The sequence below is a fragment of the Dicentrarchus labrax genome, unplaced genomic scaffold, assembly GCF_905237075.1.
Source record: "Dicentrarchus labrax unplaced genomic scaffold, dlabrax2021, whole genome shotgun sequence".
NCBI lineage: Eukaryota > Metazoa > Chordata > Actinopteri > Moronidae > Dicentrarchus > Dicentrarchus labrax.
Window position 1 is genome coordinate 9,406,790 of NW_026136702.1, and position 19,890 is coordinate 9,426,679.

At 37.5% G+C, this 19,890-nt stretch overlaps 1 protein-coding gene across 1 annotated transcript; it reads left to right on the forward strand.

Moving 5' to 3' along the window:
• The first annotated feature begins 2,493 nt into the window (after positions 1-2,493).
• Positions 2,494-19,042, forward strand: elovl5 (ELOVL fatty acid elongase 5). Its single transcript, XM_051417468.1, has 8 exons — positions 2,494-2,624; positions 7,862-7,926; positions 9,957-10,144; positions 12,646-12,723; positions 13,290-13,461; positions 13,988-14,112; positions 15,271-15,405; positions 16,205-19,042. The coding sequence occupies exons 2-8, from the start codon at positions 7,869-7,871 to the stop codon at positions 16,328-16,330; spliced, it is 882 nt and encodes a 293-aa protein (XP_051273428.1). The 5' UTR covers positions 2,494-2,624; positions 7,862-7,868; the 3' UTR covers positions 16,331-19,042.
• The last annotated feature ends 848 nt before the right edge of the window (positions 19,043-19,890 follow it).

Consider the following 19,890-nt stretch of genomic DNA (forward strand, 5'->3'; position numbering starts at 1 on the left):
TTGACCCACAGCTTTAGATAACATTGAGCTACAGTGACAAATAAGAGCATTGCCTCAGTTCGACCTCTTGGCCTAGATAATGATTACGGCTGGTACAGGCCCACCCTGTGGAGAGACGAGAAACTTAGATTTCTGCTGCAGAAAAAGAAGCACAGAGACTCACAATAGGATTATTGGGAGGTTATAGTGACACGAGGCCACCAAAATAACCATGAAATAGTTCACTGTAAAGTTAATTAACGCGCACCTTAGAGAGGTTAAAAGGTTACCAGGGAATTGGTTAGACACTTGATGTGAAAGCTTTTCAAGTAGTGCATATGTAGCAGGTCGGTGAATTTTAGAAACAGCCATCTGTCCCCCGCTAATCCTGTGGAGAAATAGGCCTTTTTTTTTCAGAGCGGACATCATGACTTGTAATAGAAAGCACAGGTGTGACTAATAACATTAATGGCTCCGTTTTATATTCAGGTGTCACAGTGTGGCAGGACCCTGAAACTGAAGTAGCTAAATGAATTCCACCATCACTCATTTTGTTATTCACACCTGTGCCAAGGTCAGCGTCAGCCGGGTTGTCAGTGATCGGACATTATGCAGATAACTAGAACACGTTTATAAAACCTTAAAGGACCGGTGTGCAGGATTTAGTGGCATCTAGCGGTTGAAGCTGCAGATTGAAACTAACTGAACACTGCTAGCGTCTGTATGTGACGAGCTGTGAATGAGAACCGTGTGTATATCTAGAGCCAAGAGTTTGGTTTGTCTGTTCTGGGCTCTATGGAAGGCGACCTGCAGCGTGTGTAGATAAAAAACGCCTCATTACAAGGTAACAAAAACAGAATTATTCCTATATTCAGGTGATTATACACTAATGAAAACACACTTATAAACATTATATTCCATTTCTGCCAATAGATCCTCCTAAATGTTACACACTGGACCTCTAAATTGTGACTATACACTTTGCTAACACTCATAAGTTTAAGACTAGTGGTCAACCGATCCACATTACAGTCTAATATACATTGTTATCTGAACCAGTAACATGTTGTTTATATGGTTTTTTTATTTGTCAGTTTATGCTGTAGATTTCAGGATGTAACTGAAGATACAGTAAGTCAGAAGAGACGTCATTTAACTGCATTATTATTACACCAGGAACTGTTTTAGATTTAGTTTGTCATTCAGGATTGTAGAAAAGTGTTAATATTTAGGAAAGACGGTGGTGACTGAGGAGATTTAGGTAAATGTTTACAGCAGAATGTATGAGAGTTATAGTTAAACAACTTTTATGCTGATGACGATTACCTCAAGATGCCAGATAATCAACCTATTACTGCCAGTTCATACTATATTACTGCTACTGTACATATTATACTACACTGGCTCCACCTACCTATTTACCTGGTTACTTATTGTTTGAATCTGTATTCATCCCTGAATATATATTTATGAGTTTTTTCCTCACGATGAGATCGAGAGGATTTAATTTCCAACAACTGCTTCACTGTAATTGTTGTGTACGTGACAACAAAATAACTTGTTTGGAAGAGATGTACTTATGTACTGGTCTCTATCAGTAATAACATTATAGTTCACATTAACAGGGGCGGATCTAGAGAAGTGGCGGCTGTCAGTTTGGTATCAAATACTGTCAAATGTGTTTGAAAACGTAAAATTAACACATTTAATTTAATCTATTATGGCCACATTTTAGACTAAGTGGAGTTGTAAATAAAACAATTAATTGATTTATAATGCCACCTTTATATATTTCTTATATCTTTCTTCTCAATAATACAATGTTTCTGAGTTTAGATATCTTCATTTAGGGGTTTTTCGAAGTAAATATTGATAGATGTGATAGTATTTCTTACAGTCTCCATGAATATGTCGCCCTTTTTAAGTTCTTTTAAATAAAATGTAGGACTTTTACCTGTAAATAAGTATCTTTAAAGTGTGATATTGCTACTTTTATTCCAGTAAAGTGTTCCTCCACCTTCCTCCACCACTCTGAGATAATAACAAAATTGTTATAAATTATTATTATTATTTATTTTTTAGCCCACAGACAGCTTTAATATCTACAAACACTCTACTGCACTCGTACTCCACATTATTCAGGTTAACAATTTACTATTAAACTCCAATTACATGACGACAGAGATAGCCTCGGTGTCATCTTTTCTTTTCTCTCTCTCTCTCTCTCTCTCTCTCTCTCTCTCGTGTGTGTGTGTGTGTGTGTTTCGTTGCAACACACCGGGTCACCTCCTGGCTGCAACTCTCCTGCAGGGCAACGGGCCAGTCTGCGTGTTCCTCCCACTATTTTCCACTGAGCGACAAGGCTGCACATTGTGCTCAGACCGGCCAGCCAGCCAAGGTTACACAGTCGTTCTCTCTCTCTCTCTCTCTCTCTCTCTCTCTCTGCCTCTCTCTCCCTCTCCCCCCCCTCTCTCTCCCTCCCTCTCTCTCTCTCCCTCTCCCCCCCCCTCTCCCCCCTCCACGCCTCCTCCTCGCCTTAAAAAGGTAGGCAGTCCACGGCAACACAGCTGCATCCCTTCATCCACACGCAACATTTCGCTCTCTTGAAGAGAAACCGGGAGCCGGCTAGGGGGGTTGACTTCATGGTAAGGCTTCTTCTATTATTATTTTACATTTATTTTATTTCTAAATGTTGCAGCGCGCATGGCGTCTGTGCAAAAAAGCGATGAGTTGATGGGTGATGCTGAAGCGGTGACCTCTGCTGTTACTGTTACAGCCTGGATGCGATCGACATGATGCGATTAAGTTTTTTTATTTGTAAAAAAAAATAAAAAATAAAAATAATAAGTCAAATTAAAAAAGCTTAATTAAAACCTCTTTGTAAGTTTCAAATGTTGACATTTAGAGGATGATGTAATAGAGACAACCGCCGACATCCGCTCAGCGCGCACATCTTTTTTAGTTGAACCGGAGACCGAGCTGCTGTTTTTTATCGGTGCCGTTACAGGACAGTTTACATGATCACTTTTATTCAATGTGCTGCAAAGAGGAAGGCGGATCTAGCACAACATACCTCATGCATTCTCGCTGCTGCATGTTCAAACAGTAAAACATGACTTTAAAAGACAGGAGATGAATGCTGCAGCACATTTATGTAGGCTAGTTATTTAACTCTTTGTGCATCAGTATAACTTATTGCTGGTTAAAACTTTTCAACGTTGCTGCTTGTGTCAGGATTTATATTTTATAATGTCTGAATCATGACATGCACAAAATGTTTTAGGTAACTTGTGGAGAGCGATTTAAAATACAATTATATATATATATATATATATATATATATATATATATATTATACAGCACATTATAGTGGATCACATCAGGGACACCCAGAACTAAACTGACATAAATTATCCTCATTTGATAAGATTATTTTGCTTTTAGATGTTTTATTACAGAAAGTTTATGAAACTTTGAGAAATAATGAATTATACTAGTATTATTTATTATTTCCAATGTCTTTCTATTGATCGCTACAGCAGGGATGTTTCTATGATTTATCAATATTCTGTAAATTTATTTTATTTTTATGCTCTTTTATGCACTCTGCATTCAAAAAACATGTCTACAAATCATTGAAAAATTTAAATGTGTGCGTCAAAAACTAAGACCAGAGTAACTGTGATGTTAAAGGTCCAGTGTGTAACATTCAGGAGGATCTACTGGCAGGAATTGAACATAATATTCACAGGTACGTTTTTATTGGTGTATAATCACCTGAGATTAAGAATCATGTTTTTGTTTCCCTAAAAAGAGCCGTCCTCTTCCATGGATTCCGCTATGTTGAACCGCCATGTTTCTACAGTAGCCCAGAATGGACAAGCTAAACACTGGCTCTAGATAGGGCCTTTCATGTCTTTCGGCCACCTTAGTTTCTCCTCCACGCTTAGAAGGGAAGATGCAGCAAATGGTATTCAGTTGGTTACAATCTGCACTTTCACCACTAGATGCCACTAAATACTCCACACTGGTCCTTTAATACATTCAGTACTTCAGTGGCTATTATTAAACAGCTGGAAAACCAAATGTAATGTTGGCCTATTTATGTTAATATCAATTTATTGGATTATAAAAGGGTTTTCTTTCACTCTCTCTAACTGGCACCCACAATTTATTAGATAAAGTTCATGCGTAAAGTGTGTAAGTGTGTGCACAGTTCACCTTGTTCACTGTTGCAGTTTTGAGCCATTGTAATGTAAAGTTAATGTCATTATGCAACGTTAGGTTTGTAATTAATCAGGAAAAAAAAGATTAATGGAAATGTATCATTATTATTATTCATTTATGAGAAAAACCCTGCTAAAGGTAAATAAAGTACTAGGGCCTGATAGTATGGAAATCTACTTCGTATTACAAATCAACAGGCAAAACAAAATACAGAAAGATTGAATTGTTGTTTTCTCCAACTGAACCTGTATGATGTGCCATATCTCCTGTACTGCAGAACATCAGACTAGTTAAGAGTGGCAGCTGCCACCTGAAAAAAAAAAAGAAGCTTGGCCACCCCAGCTGCCACCCCAGTTTGGTGTCAAATGCTGTCAAAGTCAACACATTAATTAAGATAAATTTTTAAAATAACCTGACAGAAATTAACACATACAATCATGTTATAGGGTTCAGTTCAATAAAAAAGATGTATTTGTAAAAATGTTTGAAGAAATGAAACAATTTATTGATTTTTAATTCCACCTTTAGATATTTCTATTGAATTCTTCACTAACGTGTCACAATAAGGTTTTTGAGTTAAGATATTGTCATTTGGGGGCTTTTCCAAGCAAATATTGATCTATGTGATTATTTGTGATTAAATCAGAATATATTTCTCTAGATCCGCCCCTGTTAGGAGGACCATGGTCCTAGTTTTGACTTTTAGTTATCTATACCACACAACAGTATAGATATCAATACTACACAAACATCTTGTATCCTGTATCACAAAGTCATTTTTATAACAATATCTTAATATAGTAAAGTTTATGGTGAAACTGTAATTGTTAAACTGATGAATGGTCTGTTTTTAGCTAATCCAGTGAAATTAAAATACCTAAAAATCATTTAAAAATGACAATAAAGAAGTCCTGCTAACTGATTTGCAGCATTGTCCGCTATGGCCTCATACAATCAAACAGCATGTTAGTGTTTGAATAAATCATTATCAGCTGCCGTGATGAAACCACAGTCTAAGTCCTGATGATGTATTAGTGTTTTGGGTAGATCCAGCCTCTCCTTTGATAGTTGCAAATACTCACTGACTGGCTGCTAACATGCTCTCCTGTTGTGGCTCATCATGCTCTGATTAAAACCTTGCAGATTATCATGTTTCGGTGCAGCCTAATGCATCTCTGATAATCAGAGCGTGGATATTACTCTACCGGGGTTGATCAGAATAAGCCATATTTTGTTCCTGTAGACAAGTGATTATGGAAAAATGCAGCAATCAGTAATGTGCTATTTGTTGCCTGGGTAGCAGTTCACCATAACATGCAGAGTTTGGTGAATTGGGATAGATATTGCACTATTATTGACTGAATTTAAGGAAATACCTCTTTAAAAATAAATGTATTGAATGCATGTAAACAAAGTCACTGGTGTGCCCCCTCAGTTCTCTTAGTCATATTTCAATATCATATGACTGTATATAAGAGCAGCATGCAGATTGAATTGAGATGCTTTAGCTAAATTTGATATATCTACTCACATTTCTGTCCAATTTGTCCCAAGTCCAAGGTTATTAGTCAAAATCAGATTCATTTATTTTATTTTCTTAAATTTTCTTCAGAAATGTGTCTTTGTTGGAGAAACAGGCCAACGTTCACGTGGCCCTCCGTCATATATAGATTGAGAGCCACAATATTATCTCAAATCTGAAGGAGGCATTGTAGAAGGAAGACCTACACAGAGCAGACTAGAGTTCCCTATTTTATCTCGTTATGTCTCCAGCTGTAGGCGCAGGTGTACTGTCCAGTGGTGCAGCGGTCTGTGATGTAATAGGACTGAATTGAATGTATAGCTCGGAAACACGTCAGTGGAAACAAAGAATGCAGACATACTGCGATTTCTGTGGCTGCTACTAGGGATTTTGTGCAAAGCCTGAAGTGATACAGCAGGGTCTTGCAAACAATATAAAGGTCTGCAGGACTGTGCAAACACCTCTGGGGTGATAATGAATAAAGAGTGTGTGCCTGAGAGTTATCAGGTTTACAGCAAGAAAATCAGCTGCAGGGATTTGTAAAGCTTTTGCTCGGCAGTGTGAATAATCTTGTCACAACTTTATATGAGATTTAAAAACCAGAATGGTTGAAAGCTCCATAAGTGTTATGATTTACAGGAGGTGAGCTTGGAGAAATGTCCTCTATAGTAAAATCATGACTGTGCAACCTTACATTCGTCCTTGCTTATATGTCAGTCAAAGTACTTCCTGAGGTTTGACTGTGCTGTGAACTGTGAACACGTCCAGACAGTTGTGTAAATGGCCTTCTGCTTTATGTCACCAGATTCATCTGACTGTCACATAGCAGTAGAATTTGTTATATTGTAAATTATATATACTATTTATGGAAAAAAGCACTTACCTCTGGGGGGAATATGCAGAAAAACAATACTTTTTACTTTTCCCTTCCACGGGCAGTTGTTTAAATCAGTACTGAATACACCATCTTTGTGTCAAAACACTGACAAAGGACAGTGTGATCAACAGATGCAAACAGTAATGCACTACCACAGCTTTGGCAAGAGAACATGCACAAAGGTTTAGAGAAGTTTTTTGTCAAAGTAAATGTAGCAGCACTGCCCGGGCCAAACATGTGTTTATGAAAACCTGGAGCACATTAGTTGTAATAAATCTACACGTTTTGACATCCTCATTACCTTCAACAGTCTTAAAGCCAGCGAATCGCTGTACGGAAGTCGTAGCTGAGTGGAAATGTGGTTATCGTCTGTAAACACCTGCCTGCTGACTTGTTGTTTTATGTCCCAGAGTGAGAAGTTGCCACATTTGATCTGTTGTTTGAAACCACAGGAATGTGAAGGATCAGTTATTGGGACGTTTTAGAGGGCGCGGGTGGACAGGCTGGAGCACAAACAGACACAAAACACAGATGAGTGTAAAGACAGTAACACTAGAAAATTAACAGAGTAATGACCGACTAGCATCAATGATAAGAAGAAGAGTAATAACATCAGCTGTTATAATATGCTTGTATAAAAATTGACTTTCATTTTTGGTTTAAACGCTACTAATTAGAGGTAATCATAACTGATGACTGTTGTTATGATCACTAAGCCTTAAAGCCCTCTTTCAGGCAGATTCATTAAGCTTATCATACGTAAAGCTGCACTAATAAAAATGTATATTTATAAAATGGGTCAAATGAACATGTGTAATGTAAAATAGACACATATATCCGCAAGCGGAAACGATCCTGATCCAAGCAGGTTGCGACAAGAAGAAAACACAGAACTTACATTAAATACTTGAATGAATCACCACATTGGCCAACTAGGGATTCAAACCATGGACCTTTGTATCCCCAAAACAGGTTACTTATTGACTGCACCAGACAAGACATAGTTTTCAACACATATTCTCACAAGTGAGGCACTGGTATCAAATGTGTTCACGGTGGAAACATTTCCTTTAGGTCAGTGTTATATTCGTGAGCTAAGATGCAGATGAGTTGATAAAATAAAAGGACAAAACAGTTTAAACTATTTTTTTGTTAGAATTAGCAAAAAAAAAAAAAAGCTTTCATTTTAACATTACAATGGATGTGGAACATGTAATGGATGTGAGTTAGCTTTAATTATGCATTCTGTTTTTTAGGTGACAAATGGAGACCTTCAATCATAAACTGAACACTTACTTAGAGTCATGGATGGGTCCCAGAGGTAAGTCAAGTTTATATTCTTATCTCAGTAGCCGAATATAACATTTATTTGAGGATCTATTGGCAGAAATAGAATATAATATTATAATATAATATTTTAGTTATTGTATAATCACTTGAATGTAGAAATCATTGTGTTTTCGCTACCTTGGAATAAGTCAGTTTTATCTACAGATTTATCTATTTTATCCAGTACCACAGGTTTCCTTCCATGGAATCCCCTTCCTTCTACTGTACAAAAATTTAGCCAAAATATCCTGGATATGGTCACTGCCATCTTTCACTACTCTGAGCCAGAGTCTGTGCAGTAGCAACTGGGGTTGGTGCTGGGGTATCGAAGTCCCTCCCATACGTCTGGACAATTCAATCTCGAGCAGGGCTCAACTGTCAATAATGACGTTAAACCACTTTTTTATAGCTTAAAATAACAAATTAAAACCAAACTGATCAGAAAACACATCTGCTAATGTAGAGGCTTTATGACCTATATGGCAGTCAGCCACTAGGGGGGCAATCTAGATGTTTTGGCTTCACTTTTGGAGAGCTGTCATGTCGTCCATCTTTATATATGTTGATGATGAACCGCCATGTTTCTACAGTAGCCCAGAAGGGATAAACTATAAACTGACTATAGGGGCTGTTGCTCCATTTATAATCATGCTTTCCAAACCTATATCTGAACTTTGGTTGAATGACATGACATGGCATTAAAGGTACTGCTCTGGAGTGGTTCAGGGTTGATGTATCCTCCTCAGCACCTCTCCCTTGTGGAGTCCCACAGGGTTCTGTTATTGGGCCAATCTGTTTTTCCCTTTATATGCTTCCCTTAGGGTCCATTCTCAGAAAATACGGCATCTCGTTCCACTGTTATGCAGATGATACACACATTTACCTGCCTCTGAAAGAGAAAGATGCAAACTCCACAAGAATGTGTGTCTGATATGTAAAAGTGTCATTTTCCATATTAAAATCTACTCCTTCTACCTCATTAAAAAAAATCCAGAGACTATAAATATGCAAACATCCAACTGTAAGAAGAATGTATTTTTGATTGTAGGAGGACTTTAATGAGAGCAAAACTGAAGTCCTGATATTTGGACCCAATGGTGTCTCTGATGCCCCTCATATGGATCTGTGTTCCCTGGAACCATATAACCAACCACCCACTGTAAAAAAACAAATGGATTTTAAATTTGACAAGCACATAAACTCAGTGATCAACTCTAGCTTTTGTCCAGCTGATGCTCTTATCTAAGGTCAAGTCCTTTTTTATCTTTTAGTGATTTTGAAAGGGTTATACGTGCCTTTATCTCGACCTGATTTGACTACTGTAATGCACTTTATGTTGTTGTGAGCCCGGCCTTCATCTCATGCTCACAGTTGGTCCAGAAAACTGCAGCTCGTGTTTAAACAGGAAAACATAAGCAAGAGCACACTTCCTCCCTTCACTGGAGGCCAGTATGGATTGTTTTTAAGATTTTATTGTTTGCTTAGAAATCATTAAATGGGATAGCTCCAGCCTATTTGCTCTGACTTTTTACAACCACACATCCTATATAGCTCACTCAGGTCTGCTGACCATTTCCTTCGTGTTGTGCCAAGATCAAGGTTGAAGCACAGAGGAGATCGAACCTTAAGCCCCCAAACTCTGGAACAAGTTACCTTTACATGTTAGGCTGTCCCCTGTACACTGTCTGGTTTTAAATCCTACCTTACAAGGCATCTTTACTAGTTAGCTTCTAACTCATTCTAAGAACTGCCTTTCTATATTATTATTATTATTATTATTATTATTATTATTATATATTATTATATTGGTCTTTATTGTTTTATTGTGTTGTTTCTATGGTTTTTTGCTATTTTTGATTGTACAGCACTTCGGTCAACTGTTGTTGTTTTTAAATTTGCTTTATAAATACATTTGAATCAGAAACACTGGATTGGTGTTACCAATAAGGCCACCTTATCAGCCTCCTCTTGATCTAGTCTACAGCAGTGATAAAAACTGGCCTCTTTATCTCCATATTTCAGATCAGCGGGTGCGAGGATGGCTGCTGCTCGACAACTACCCACCAACCTTTGCACTCACAGTCATGTACCTTCTGATCGTGTGGATGGGGCCCAAGTACATGAAACACAGGCAGCCGTACTCCTGCAGAGGCCTCCTGGTGCTCTACAATCTGGGCCTCACACTCTTGTCCTTCTACATGTTCTATGAGGTAAACAGACTGCTCTGCACTGAGAGACGTGTTGAAGTAGCCCAAAGCGATCACTGCAACATCACACTACAGACAAATTATAAACCGATCTGAGAGCTGCATAAAACCAGATATACAGGAGTCTATATGTGTTTGTTTAATGAAAAGAATACTTAAAATAAGCTTATTAACTTAGGGTTAGATGAGAAGATTGATACCACTCTCTTGTGTAAAAGAGGAAAACACCAAAAAGTAAAACCACAATTTTAACCTTAGATTTTTTTCACTGTCTCCAGTATTTGTGCCGAGCTAACCAGCTGCTGGTTTCAGCTACATAATGCTAACTTAGCTTAGCATAAACACTGGAAACATAGGAAACAGCTAGCCTAGCTCTGTCCAAAGGTAAAACAAAATCTGCCAGCACCCCTAAAGTTCATTACAACACTATCTCGTTTGTCTTGTTTCTATATAAATGACAAGTTGTTGTTTAATTTTTGTTTTAGGTGTTTTGTCTTGCTAAGTTCTCCCTGCTAAGCTAATGTAGCTTTCTATTTAGCGGACAGGTATGTGAGTGGTATCAATCTTCTTATCTAATTCTCAGCATGAAAACTAATCAGAGTTTTTCCCAAAAACATTTAACTAACTCTAACACAGGCCTGTGGCTCTCGCTGAAAGCTACCGTTAGAGACAGTGCTATCAGGGAGTGAAAGGGACACAGCTGGACGCTGACAGGCTCATTGTTTCAGCCATCAAATCCCTCATATGCCCTCACAGACATCAGCACAGCCCCCTATTGTTTGCTGGAAAACTGCTTTTTATAAACAGCTGACTAAATAACTGAAATTGATAGAGGCACTGATGTAAACAAACATTAAACTGCATTCTTATTTTGCAATGAGTCTGATGTTTAAGTTGTAGCAGTAGTGCCCAGACTAAATGTAAGGTAAATGGTAAATGGACCTGTACTTGTATAGCGCCTTCTAGTCTTTCTACTCAAAGTGCATTTACACTACGTGCCACATTCACCCTTTCACACACATTCACTCAGTGATGGCAAAGTCCATCGAACAGAAACAGAAACTAACATTCATACACACTCACACACACCGATGCACGGCATCGGGAGCAATTTGGGGTTCAGTATCTTGCTGGAGGATACTTCGACATGTGGCACCAGGAGCCGGGGATCGAACCCAACGAACGACCCGCTCTGCCTCTGTGCCACAACCGCCCTCATCATATATCATCAATCATAAGGATTCAGTCATGAATAGTTTTCTGTGCACGTCTAAAGTATCTGTACTCCACATCCAGCTGGCAGAAAAAGTTTCTTGTCTTTCGATCTGCATTGCGTAAGGCCCTGTTGGACTTTTGGCTGTGTGATTCATTGAAGCGTGTACTCTGACATGCCCCGGCCACGGGGGGTGAACTTTTGGCAGTCCAAAATCAATGCCACCTGATGTGAATCAAAGTACAGGGCAGTTTTGTTCTTGTCAACTTTCCAGGGCACAGAGGTTCATCACATAACGATTGTGATTAAAATTGATTGTGATTAATTTTGTTTATTTATAGGCTGACTGACGCTACTGTGGGTTTTAAGAATCAAGGAGGTATATTAAGTTAGACGGGGGCTAACATCTGTGTTGTTTAAAAACCAAGCTTCACTTCACTCTGTTGCTGGTTCTTAACTGGTGACAGTTTCTTGGCTCTGAGGTTAGTAAGTGAAGCCTTTTACAGCAGCAGACAAAGACAGCAGATCTATATTGATTTGGTGAATCAGCATTAAGCTATGCCATCGATGTGCATTTGAATATTTATTCCTTAAAGGGACAAGGATTGTACACATTTAGATTAGTTTAGATGTCTTTTGTGGCTTTTGTCATGTCTATAAAAATTACCCCGATGATGTCAACGTCTTACTGTGTCTAATTTAGTATCGTGTTTTCTTGAATGCATGTTTCAACTGTGAAGGGACTGCATGTGGACTCATACTAGGGACTAAAAGTGAGCATAAAATCCAATAATAGTACCCCTTTAATATGCAAAAGTATAGGGAATATAAACAGTAACTACACAGGTATGGAGAGATCGTTACTATTGAGTATTTTAAATAGGAAATCCTGTATTTGCACTTTTCTTAGTGCACCCGTGTGTAAAAATGCATTAAAAATCCTTGGTGGATTAGCTTTCAGTACACTCTGTGATAACATCCAATTCCTAACATCATATCATCTATTATATCTCAGTAGCTGAGTGAGATAATGGTGTTTTTATCTTTAATTAGGTCAAATATTTGTAACCAACGTTAGCAGCTAAAGATGAAAGATATGGGTGATTTGACCTGCTATCTGTCTGTGCATGTGTTTATTACTTCTAAGGCGTAGACAGTCACATTTTACAACACTGTATCTTTTGACTTTCACTTTTGTGCATTGCAGTGTCTGTGTGTGTGTAGCTTATCTATTCAGAGATTGGAGGAAAGTATCTGTTCTCCATTCATCTCAATGGCTTTTTCTCTTTAGCTTGTTAGCGCTGTGTGGCACGGTGGCTACAACTTCTACTGCCAGGACACTCACAGTGAACAGGAAGTGGATAATAAGGTGAGGTCAGATCAACGCAGTGCAACCTTTTCTGTTTATCACTGGGGATTTTATCTTCATTTGATTGCATCTTTCAGGTCATTTCATTATAAAGTTATCGATTCCCCATTCTGTTAAACAGTACACTAAATGTATACACTGTAGGACAGCGAGAATACATATATAATATTCAGCAAAATGTGTTTCTCTCAAATCTACTGCTCTGATTTCTGTGGGCGAGTACCTGTAAATCCCAGCAGATAAGCTGCAGAAACAGGGAGTCAGTTTAATCCGACTCATGTCATCATGATGACTCTTCAGTGTCCCTTCTGAGCTCTGCGGCGGAGGTGAAAACAGTGAAATGTGCACAGCTTTGCAGTTCTGCACTGATCAAATAAAATGTTTTATCAACGTGTCTACAGATAGTTAAATTGCTTTATGATACATCCTGAACTTTCAAGGACTTTTGGGGACACACGTCCGCTTATCACCTTGTATGATAAATAGTGTGTGTGGGGATATCGGAGGAACTTTTGCACTGTGTTTTATCTCTATATTGTCTGCATTGTATTGTTGTCTCCTCTCAGATCATAAATGTGCTGTGGTGGTACTACTTCTCCAAGCTCATCGAGTTCATGGACACCTTTTTCTTCATACTACGCAAGAATAATCACCAGATCACATTTCTTCACATCTACCATCACGCTACCATGCTGAATATCTGGTGGTTTGTTATGAACTGGGTACCCTGCGGCCATTGTGAGTGTTTTAACACAACTTCGCCCTCCAGTGACTCAAATCTTTCCACTAACAACATTTACTGTTTGGCCTTAAAGCGAGCTAAATAATTCAAGTGCTCTAGTGTTAAACCCATTAGCCCTTAAAACAGCCTGTTTTCCTCCACAAAGCTTTAACGGACACTTACTGACCTGAACACGGCTGCTCTGTGTAACATACTTTCTTGTGCTTCGATATTAATGTAAATTTTCAACAATGTTCTTACTCCTCAAAGTCATTGATGTGCCTTTTACTATTGACTTAAATATAACGCCATCTATAAACATGTTTAATTATTTATCAGATGTTCACTTTTATTATTTCTGTATTACTTTACTGTTAATGGCTTCTATTGATTTTACTTGACCTTTATAGAAGTTGTTCCAAACAGAGCAGACTAATGAAACGTTTGTTATTCCCTGTATGAGCATTGCTCTCTTGAATGCCTGACTGTTATTGCTCGCTGTAGATTAATAACGTACCGTGTCCCTCTTCTGTGTCTCCTCAGCGTACTTCGGTGCCTCCCTGAACAGCTTCGTACACGTCGTTATGTATTCTTACTACGGCCTCTCGGCCATCCCAGCCATACGGCCGTACCTTTGGTGGAAGAAGTACATCACACAGTTACAGCTGGTGGGTTCATCCTCTAGTTTCTTCCCAGTGGTGGAAGAAGTATTCAGATCAAAACAAAAGTATTGTCAGACAAAATATGATGTATTACACATACATTTACTGTATGTTATGTTATAGGATTACTATTAATGATGCATTAATGTGTAAGTTGTCATTTACTGTTGTAGTTGGTTAAGTGGAGAAAAGTTTAACTATTCTATATACTGTTGAGTTAAACAAGCACATTTTTTTCACTTTTATTGAAGAGAATTAATTCTTAATTAATACTAAAATGACTTTATGAGAAGGAGATTTTGTGCATTGTGTTATATTTTAGAAGCATAAATGAAAAATCTTATACTGTAAAGTAACTAGTGACTACAATAAATAACTGTAGTGGAGTAAAAAGTACAATATTTGCCTTTGAAATGTGAAGTAGAAATATAAAGAAGCATGAAATACAGATAATAATAAGTACAAATACCTCAACATACTACTTAAGCACAGTACTTGAATAAATGTACTTCATTACTTTCCACCAGTTTCTTCACTTATTTCTAGAGCTGCACGATATGGTAAAAACATCATCTTAAGATCCTCGATTATTGTGGAAATTATCATTCTTGCATCACAAATTTAATTCTCACTGAACAAACTATAAAAATCATGATGATGTGAACTTTTTTTTGGGTGTGTACCAAGAAGATTTGAAGGCCGAGGGCATCTCTTCGCCACTACAGTACCTCATTATAATGCTGTTTATCACATATTTTACCTTCCATCAAAAATATTGCAGCCTCTGCAGTTTGGACTTTGCACTTGGTCATATTGCAATTTCAATCATATTTAAATTAACTGTGCAGCCTTACTTATTTCGCCTATTATTCTTTTCAAAATGGATGTAAAGAAGTTGAAATAAAACATATTTTATGTCTTTGTCCTTTGGTTTGTATGTGATGATTGTTGATGATGTTGCTATAGAGATGTGTCCTTGGTCTTTTTCCTGTCGCACCCTCTTCAGCTTTTGATATAGTGCAGATGTGTGTGCTGTCCATTTAAGATATTTTAGGCTCAGGATCAATATTACGTTTCTATAAGCTCTCTGGCTCACCTTCTCACTCTAGTATGTGTCTGCATGTGTGTGTGTGTGTGTGTGTGTGTGTGGTGTTTCCTCCACAGATCCAGTTCTTTTTAACCATGTCCCAGACAATGTGTGCAGTCATATGGCCATGTGGCTTCCCGATGGGATGGCTGTACTTCCAAATAAGTTACATGGTCACGCTCATTTTCCTTTTCTCAAACTTCTACATTCAGGTTAGTCGTTTTTCCCATTTTAAACTATTAATTAATGAGTTTAAAAAGATAAGTCTGGTGTCATTTTCTCACTGTCAACAAATCCCATGCAAAGAAGAAAACTTAAGTATTAAGTATCAAGTATTGTGTGTGTATCCAAAGCCACAGACGTCCACATCAGTGAGTCACATTATTGGACTGGGTGGCGCTGTAGTTTATTTTGAGTCAGCCCCACATACCATCCTGCTGCTGTAAATACTCACTAGAGCACCAAATGTGTATCAATCCCTGCCAGAAAATAGTCCCCGACAAATACACAATTTAGTCCCGTTTGAGTAACAATTGTCCAACTTTATATTAAAGATATAAATCTTCAGTTAGAAACAAATAGGTTTGTGACTGAAAGGAAGTTGGAAAGTATTGAATGACAAACTATTTTTCATTGTTGGTTTTAGTATTTCAGGATAAATGTTGACTGTGAGATAAATAGAGAATGACACCAGCCTCATCCACATGAATGAATAAAACTGTATATTTTTTGTTTTTATATAGATCAGAAGCTAAATATGATTTATAGCCTGTACAATACTGAGAGAGTTTACATAATAACATGTTTTCCAAAAGGTAATTTTCTCATTTTAGGAGAAAAATAAACTTGTCAGTGCTCTCTGGTGGACAAACTCTGTAAAGGAGATAATGTTTATAAATGATTTCCAACATACATTTTTGTTTCAGTAACTACATTGAACCTGTAAACCTCATTTATAACATTATGTGTACATAACATGTTCTCTCTCTGTCTCTCTTTCTCTCACACAAGACTTACAAGAAGCACAGTGCTTCTCTAAAGGAGCACCAGAACGGCTCTCCCGTATCAACAAATGGACATGCAAATGGGACGCCATCTGCAGAGCACACTGCGCACAAGAAACTGAGGGTGGATTGACATTTGAGAAACCGCCACCCAATTCTCACTGTAGCGCGTTAGCTAATGCTGCTAGGAGGTATATGTATCTTCTTATCTAGAATAGTCTTGCACTCACTTGAGATGAAATAAGCCATAGCCACATGTATCCAGAGACTTTCCATGTTTTTACACACATTCCTACTCATGGTATTGCATCACTCATTAATATAGTTAAAGGAGAAGAGCATTGTAGTATTGATGACACTGCACAATATTGCCTCCCCCCCCCCCCCTCCCAACCCACCCTCTAGAGGGAATTCACTCCAAAGCAAAAATCTCTTTCTTGCTACCAGCAAACAAAAACATTTTGACTTATTCATTGTTGCTTTACACGCAGAAGGTCCAAAAATGAGCTCCAGTGAGTGTGTTGGCAGCTTAAGGTTTTATCACACTCGATGACATCTCGGTTTCAACAACCTAAGGGACAATTACACAGTGCTTACAGTCCTAATTGTGTAACTAGAGCATGCATCTTGTGTCTTGCTTTATCTCACTCCTGCCTGGGCTGTTGCATAATCCTACATTTTGCCCTGTGGAATACTGTAATGCATTTTTATTGACAGGTTATGACAGCAAAAAGTAGAATTTTGCTGTATTTTTGCAGAGCAGGGTCTCCAATTTGGAATATGTAGCCATCTAACCAAAGCCTAGTGTATTGTATATGCAAGGATTCATATTTAAACCAGTTTAAGACACAATGTTAGAGGGCAGTTGTGTTAAAACACATTATAAACTCAATTCTCCTTAACATCCCCCACATTACAATCTGTGCTATATCTACTGTAGCTTTATGCAGTAAATGCAATTACCTGCAATTCATTTAAATTTAATTAAGTAAGGAAATGCCCATTAGGTCTGCAGTGCAAGTGCTTACTGGTAATATGTAGGTATCAAATTTATCAAGTGAATGTAATCATACTGTATAACTCAGTGCTGAATACTCAAATACGTTTATATCCAGATAAACTTTACTATATAGTTAAGAATTAAAGCTCGTTATCGACCTTGAAAACAGCAGTCAAAAAAAAAAAAAAAAAAGAATCTCACCACAAGATCCATTTAGTAGATGCTCTGGAGCTTTCGATTGTCACGTGATCTTCCTCAAATCCACAGAAATAGGGGGGGAAAAAACAGGGTAAACCCCCATCTGCTGAAGAAGATCATGTGAAACGATCAAAAGCTCCAGAACAGCTACTAAAAGGATCCTGTTGTGGAATTGTTTTAGTTAAATATACAGTTAGTTTTTATTTTACATAAATAGGGTGCCTTCTGGACCAGTTGGTTTCTAATGTAGCATTTTTTCATCTTTTCAATATGCAGATTTATGTCGGTCCATTTTAGACTAACATGTGTCAAACTTCCTGTTCAAATCCTGTGCCTGACTCTTTATGTTTCTTTTCTTTTCTTCTATATTGAAAATATCAAATGTCCCAAAACTAACTGGACTCATACTAAACACAATAGGGGATCTTAAATTAAAGGAATAGTTTTGAAATATGCTTGTTCCCTCTCTTGCTAAGAGTTAGAAGATTATACCACCCTCATGTCTGTATGATATGAAGCTACAGCCAGCAGCGGGCTACCTTAGCTTAGCATAAACACTGGGAACAAGGGGAAACATCTACTCTGGCTATGTCCAATAGGTAATAAAATCCACCTACCAAAGCCTCTAAAGCTCACTTTAGATCTTGTTACCTTTGGAAAGAGTCTGGCTATAACTGTTTCCCCCTGTTTCAGGTCTTATGTTAAGCTAAGCTGGCCATCTGCTGGCTGTAGCCTTATATCATACAGACATAAAGAGTGGTTAGCGGATTTCCCAACTATTCCTGTAATATAAGATAAACATCTCTATTTCGTTTACTACATGTTAAGTTCTTCTTCTTATCTAACTCTAGGAAAGCAAATAAGTACAAACAGCAAAGTCATTACATGAGAATGAATTGGGTTTTTTGGTGGTGAAAGAAGGTTGTAGTGATTCAACTATTTACTCCTTTGTGTTCCTTAATATGTTAATGTTATTTTCTTTAAAAACCCATTGCCCGGGGGCCTGCACAGTAAACGCCGGTATAGAAAACAAAAAGGTACAAGGATGTTTGAAACATGGACTCTATAAATCTGACACCCTCGCTGTGGTGCAGTGCTGTGCTGCTCTACCATGCTGATTCAATTTAATGAGGTATACTGTATGGCCTTAACCACTGAATGAGCATGACATATTGCTCCAATGTATAGGTGACCTAGTTTCACATTCACTGCATCAGAAATTATTGTTAAAATCTAAATAATACATGCAAAAGCCATTTTCTCTGCATGATTAATCTGGTCCACAGGTGTCAGCTGATAACAGTAAAAACCTGTTTAACATGCATGAACCATATCTACTCTCAAATTGAATTATGGTTCATTTCCAGCTACATGCCATCCCTGTTACGGTTTCTAATTTGCACATGATAGCGCTGAAGGTAACAGGGTTGAGGCTGTATATTTAAGGACAGGAGTAGCATTAAAGTACTCCCCAATTAATAAAAGGCCAAGGAAGCATACAGGTATGTAATAAGACATTACATACATTTTATAAAGTGATAAAATAAATGAATATATTTTCAGAAAATTGGGGTAAATCTGGGTTAACATGTTGTGACTCATGCTTTACTCGCTGTAACACATTAAAAACAAACTGAGATTGTAAAACCTTCTTGTTTTCAAACTGTTTTCCTTCCCTGAAAATTATGTTAATGCTACCGAAATTGCTGCTTGGAGACAGAAAAACAAAAACAAAAAAAAGTGTAGAGCAACAGAGGTGAAAGTTCATTGAGCCTTAAAATGATTTTGAACTTTAATTATCTCTATTTAATAGTTTGGGAAGATATTTATTAGCCATGCTAGCGGCTACAGCGATTGTAGGTTTAGTCCTAATTAGCAAATGTTAACATGCTTAACTAATGAGGCAAAAAGTAAACGTTATAGCTTATTGTCATTGTGATTATGTTCGCATGCTGACCTTTAATAAATATGTTAAAAGGCAAATCTTTAAAAAAAAAAAAAAAAGAATAGCAACTATGGTTTATAAACATAAGAATAATTCAGAGAAGCTTTTTGAATTAAAGTATTTTACAAAATGTAATTAAAGATTTGAGGTTTGTAAAGATATCCCCAATAAAGACTCTAAAACTATAAAACCATCACCTCAAAGGCACTTTATTGTGCATTTTACTTTAAACCAAGACTTATTTACGTAGTAAAATTAAGCGATGTGAATGTTAACAAGAAAAAAGGCCATTACTATTGTGGTTATTTTCTCAGGTGAGGATGTCTCAGTAAATGTTTATATGGAGAATTAAGGTTGTTTTACTATTTTAGATTTTTAAAATGCAATGAACCAATGTGATATACTGTAGGTTCTCTTAGTAGTGGAAGAAAAGTAAGATGTAAGAAGAGGACAGATGCTTTCCAAATTGAATCATTTTGGATGTTTCAATCTTTTGCTGCTCTCGTGCTCGTAAGTCTTAACGATATCTGGTTCACGTAGCTACCGGTCC

Bases quoted from the DNA above. Each gene is read 5' to 3' on its own strand.
- elovl5 (XM_051417468.1), top strand. From the start codon at position 7,869: ATGGAGACCTTCAATCATAAACTGAACACTTACTTAGAGTCATGGATG. The intron at 7,927-9,956 runs GTAAGTCAAGTT...TCCATATTTCAG, and splicing joins GTCATGGATGGGTCCCAGAG to ATCAGCGGGTGCGAGGATGG. The intron at 10,145-12,645 runs GTAAACAGACTG...TTTTCTCTTTAG, and splicing joins CCTTCTACATGTTCTATGAG to CTTGTTAGCGCTGTGTGGCA.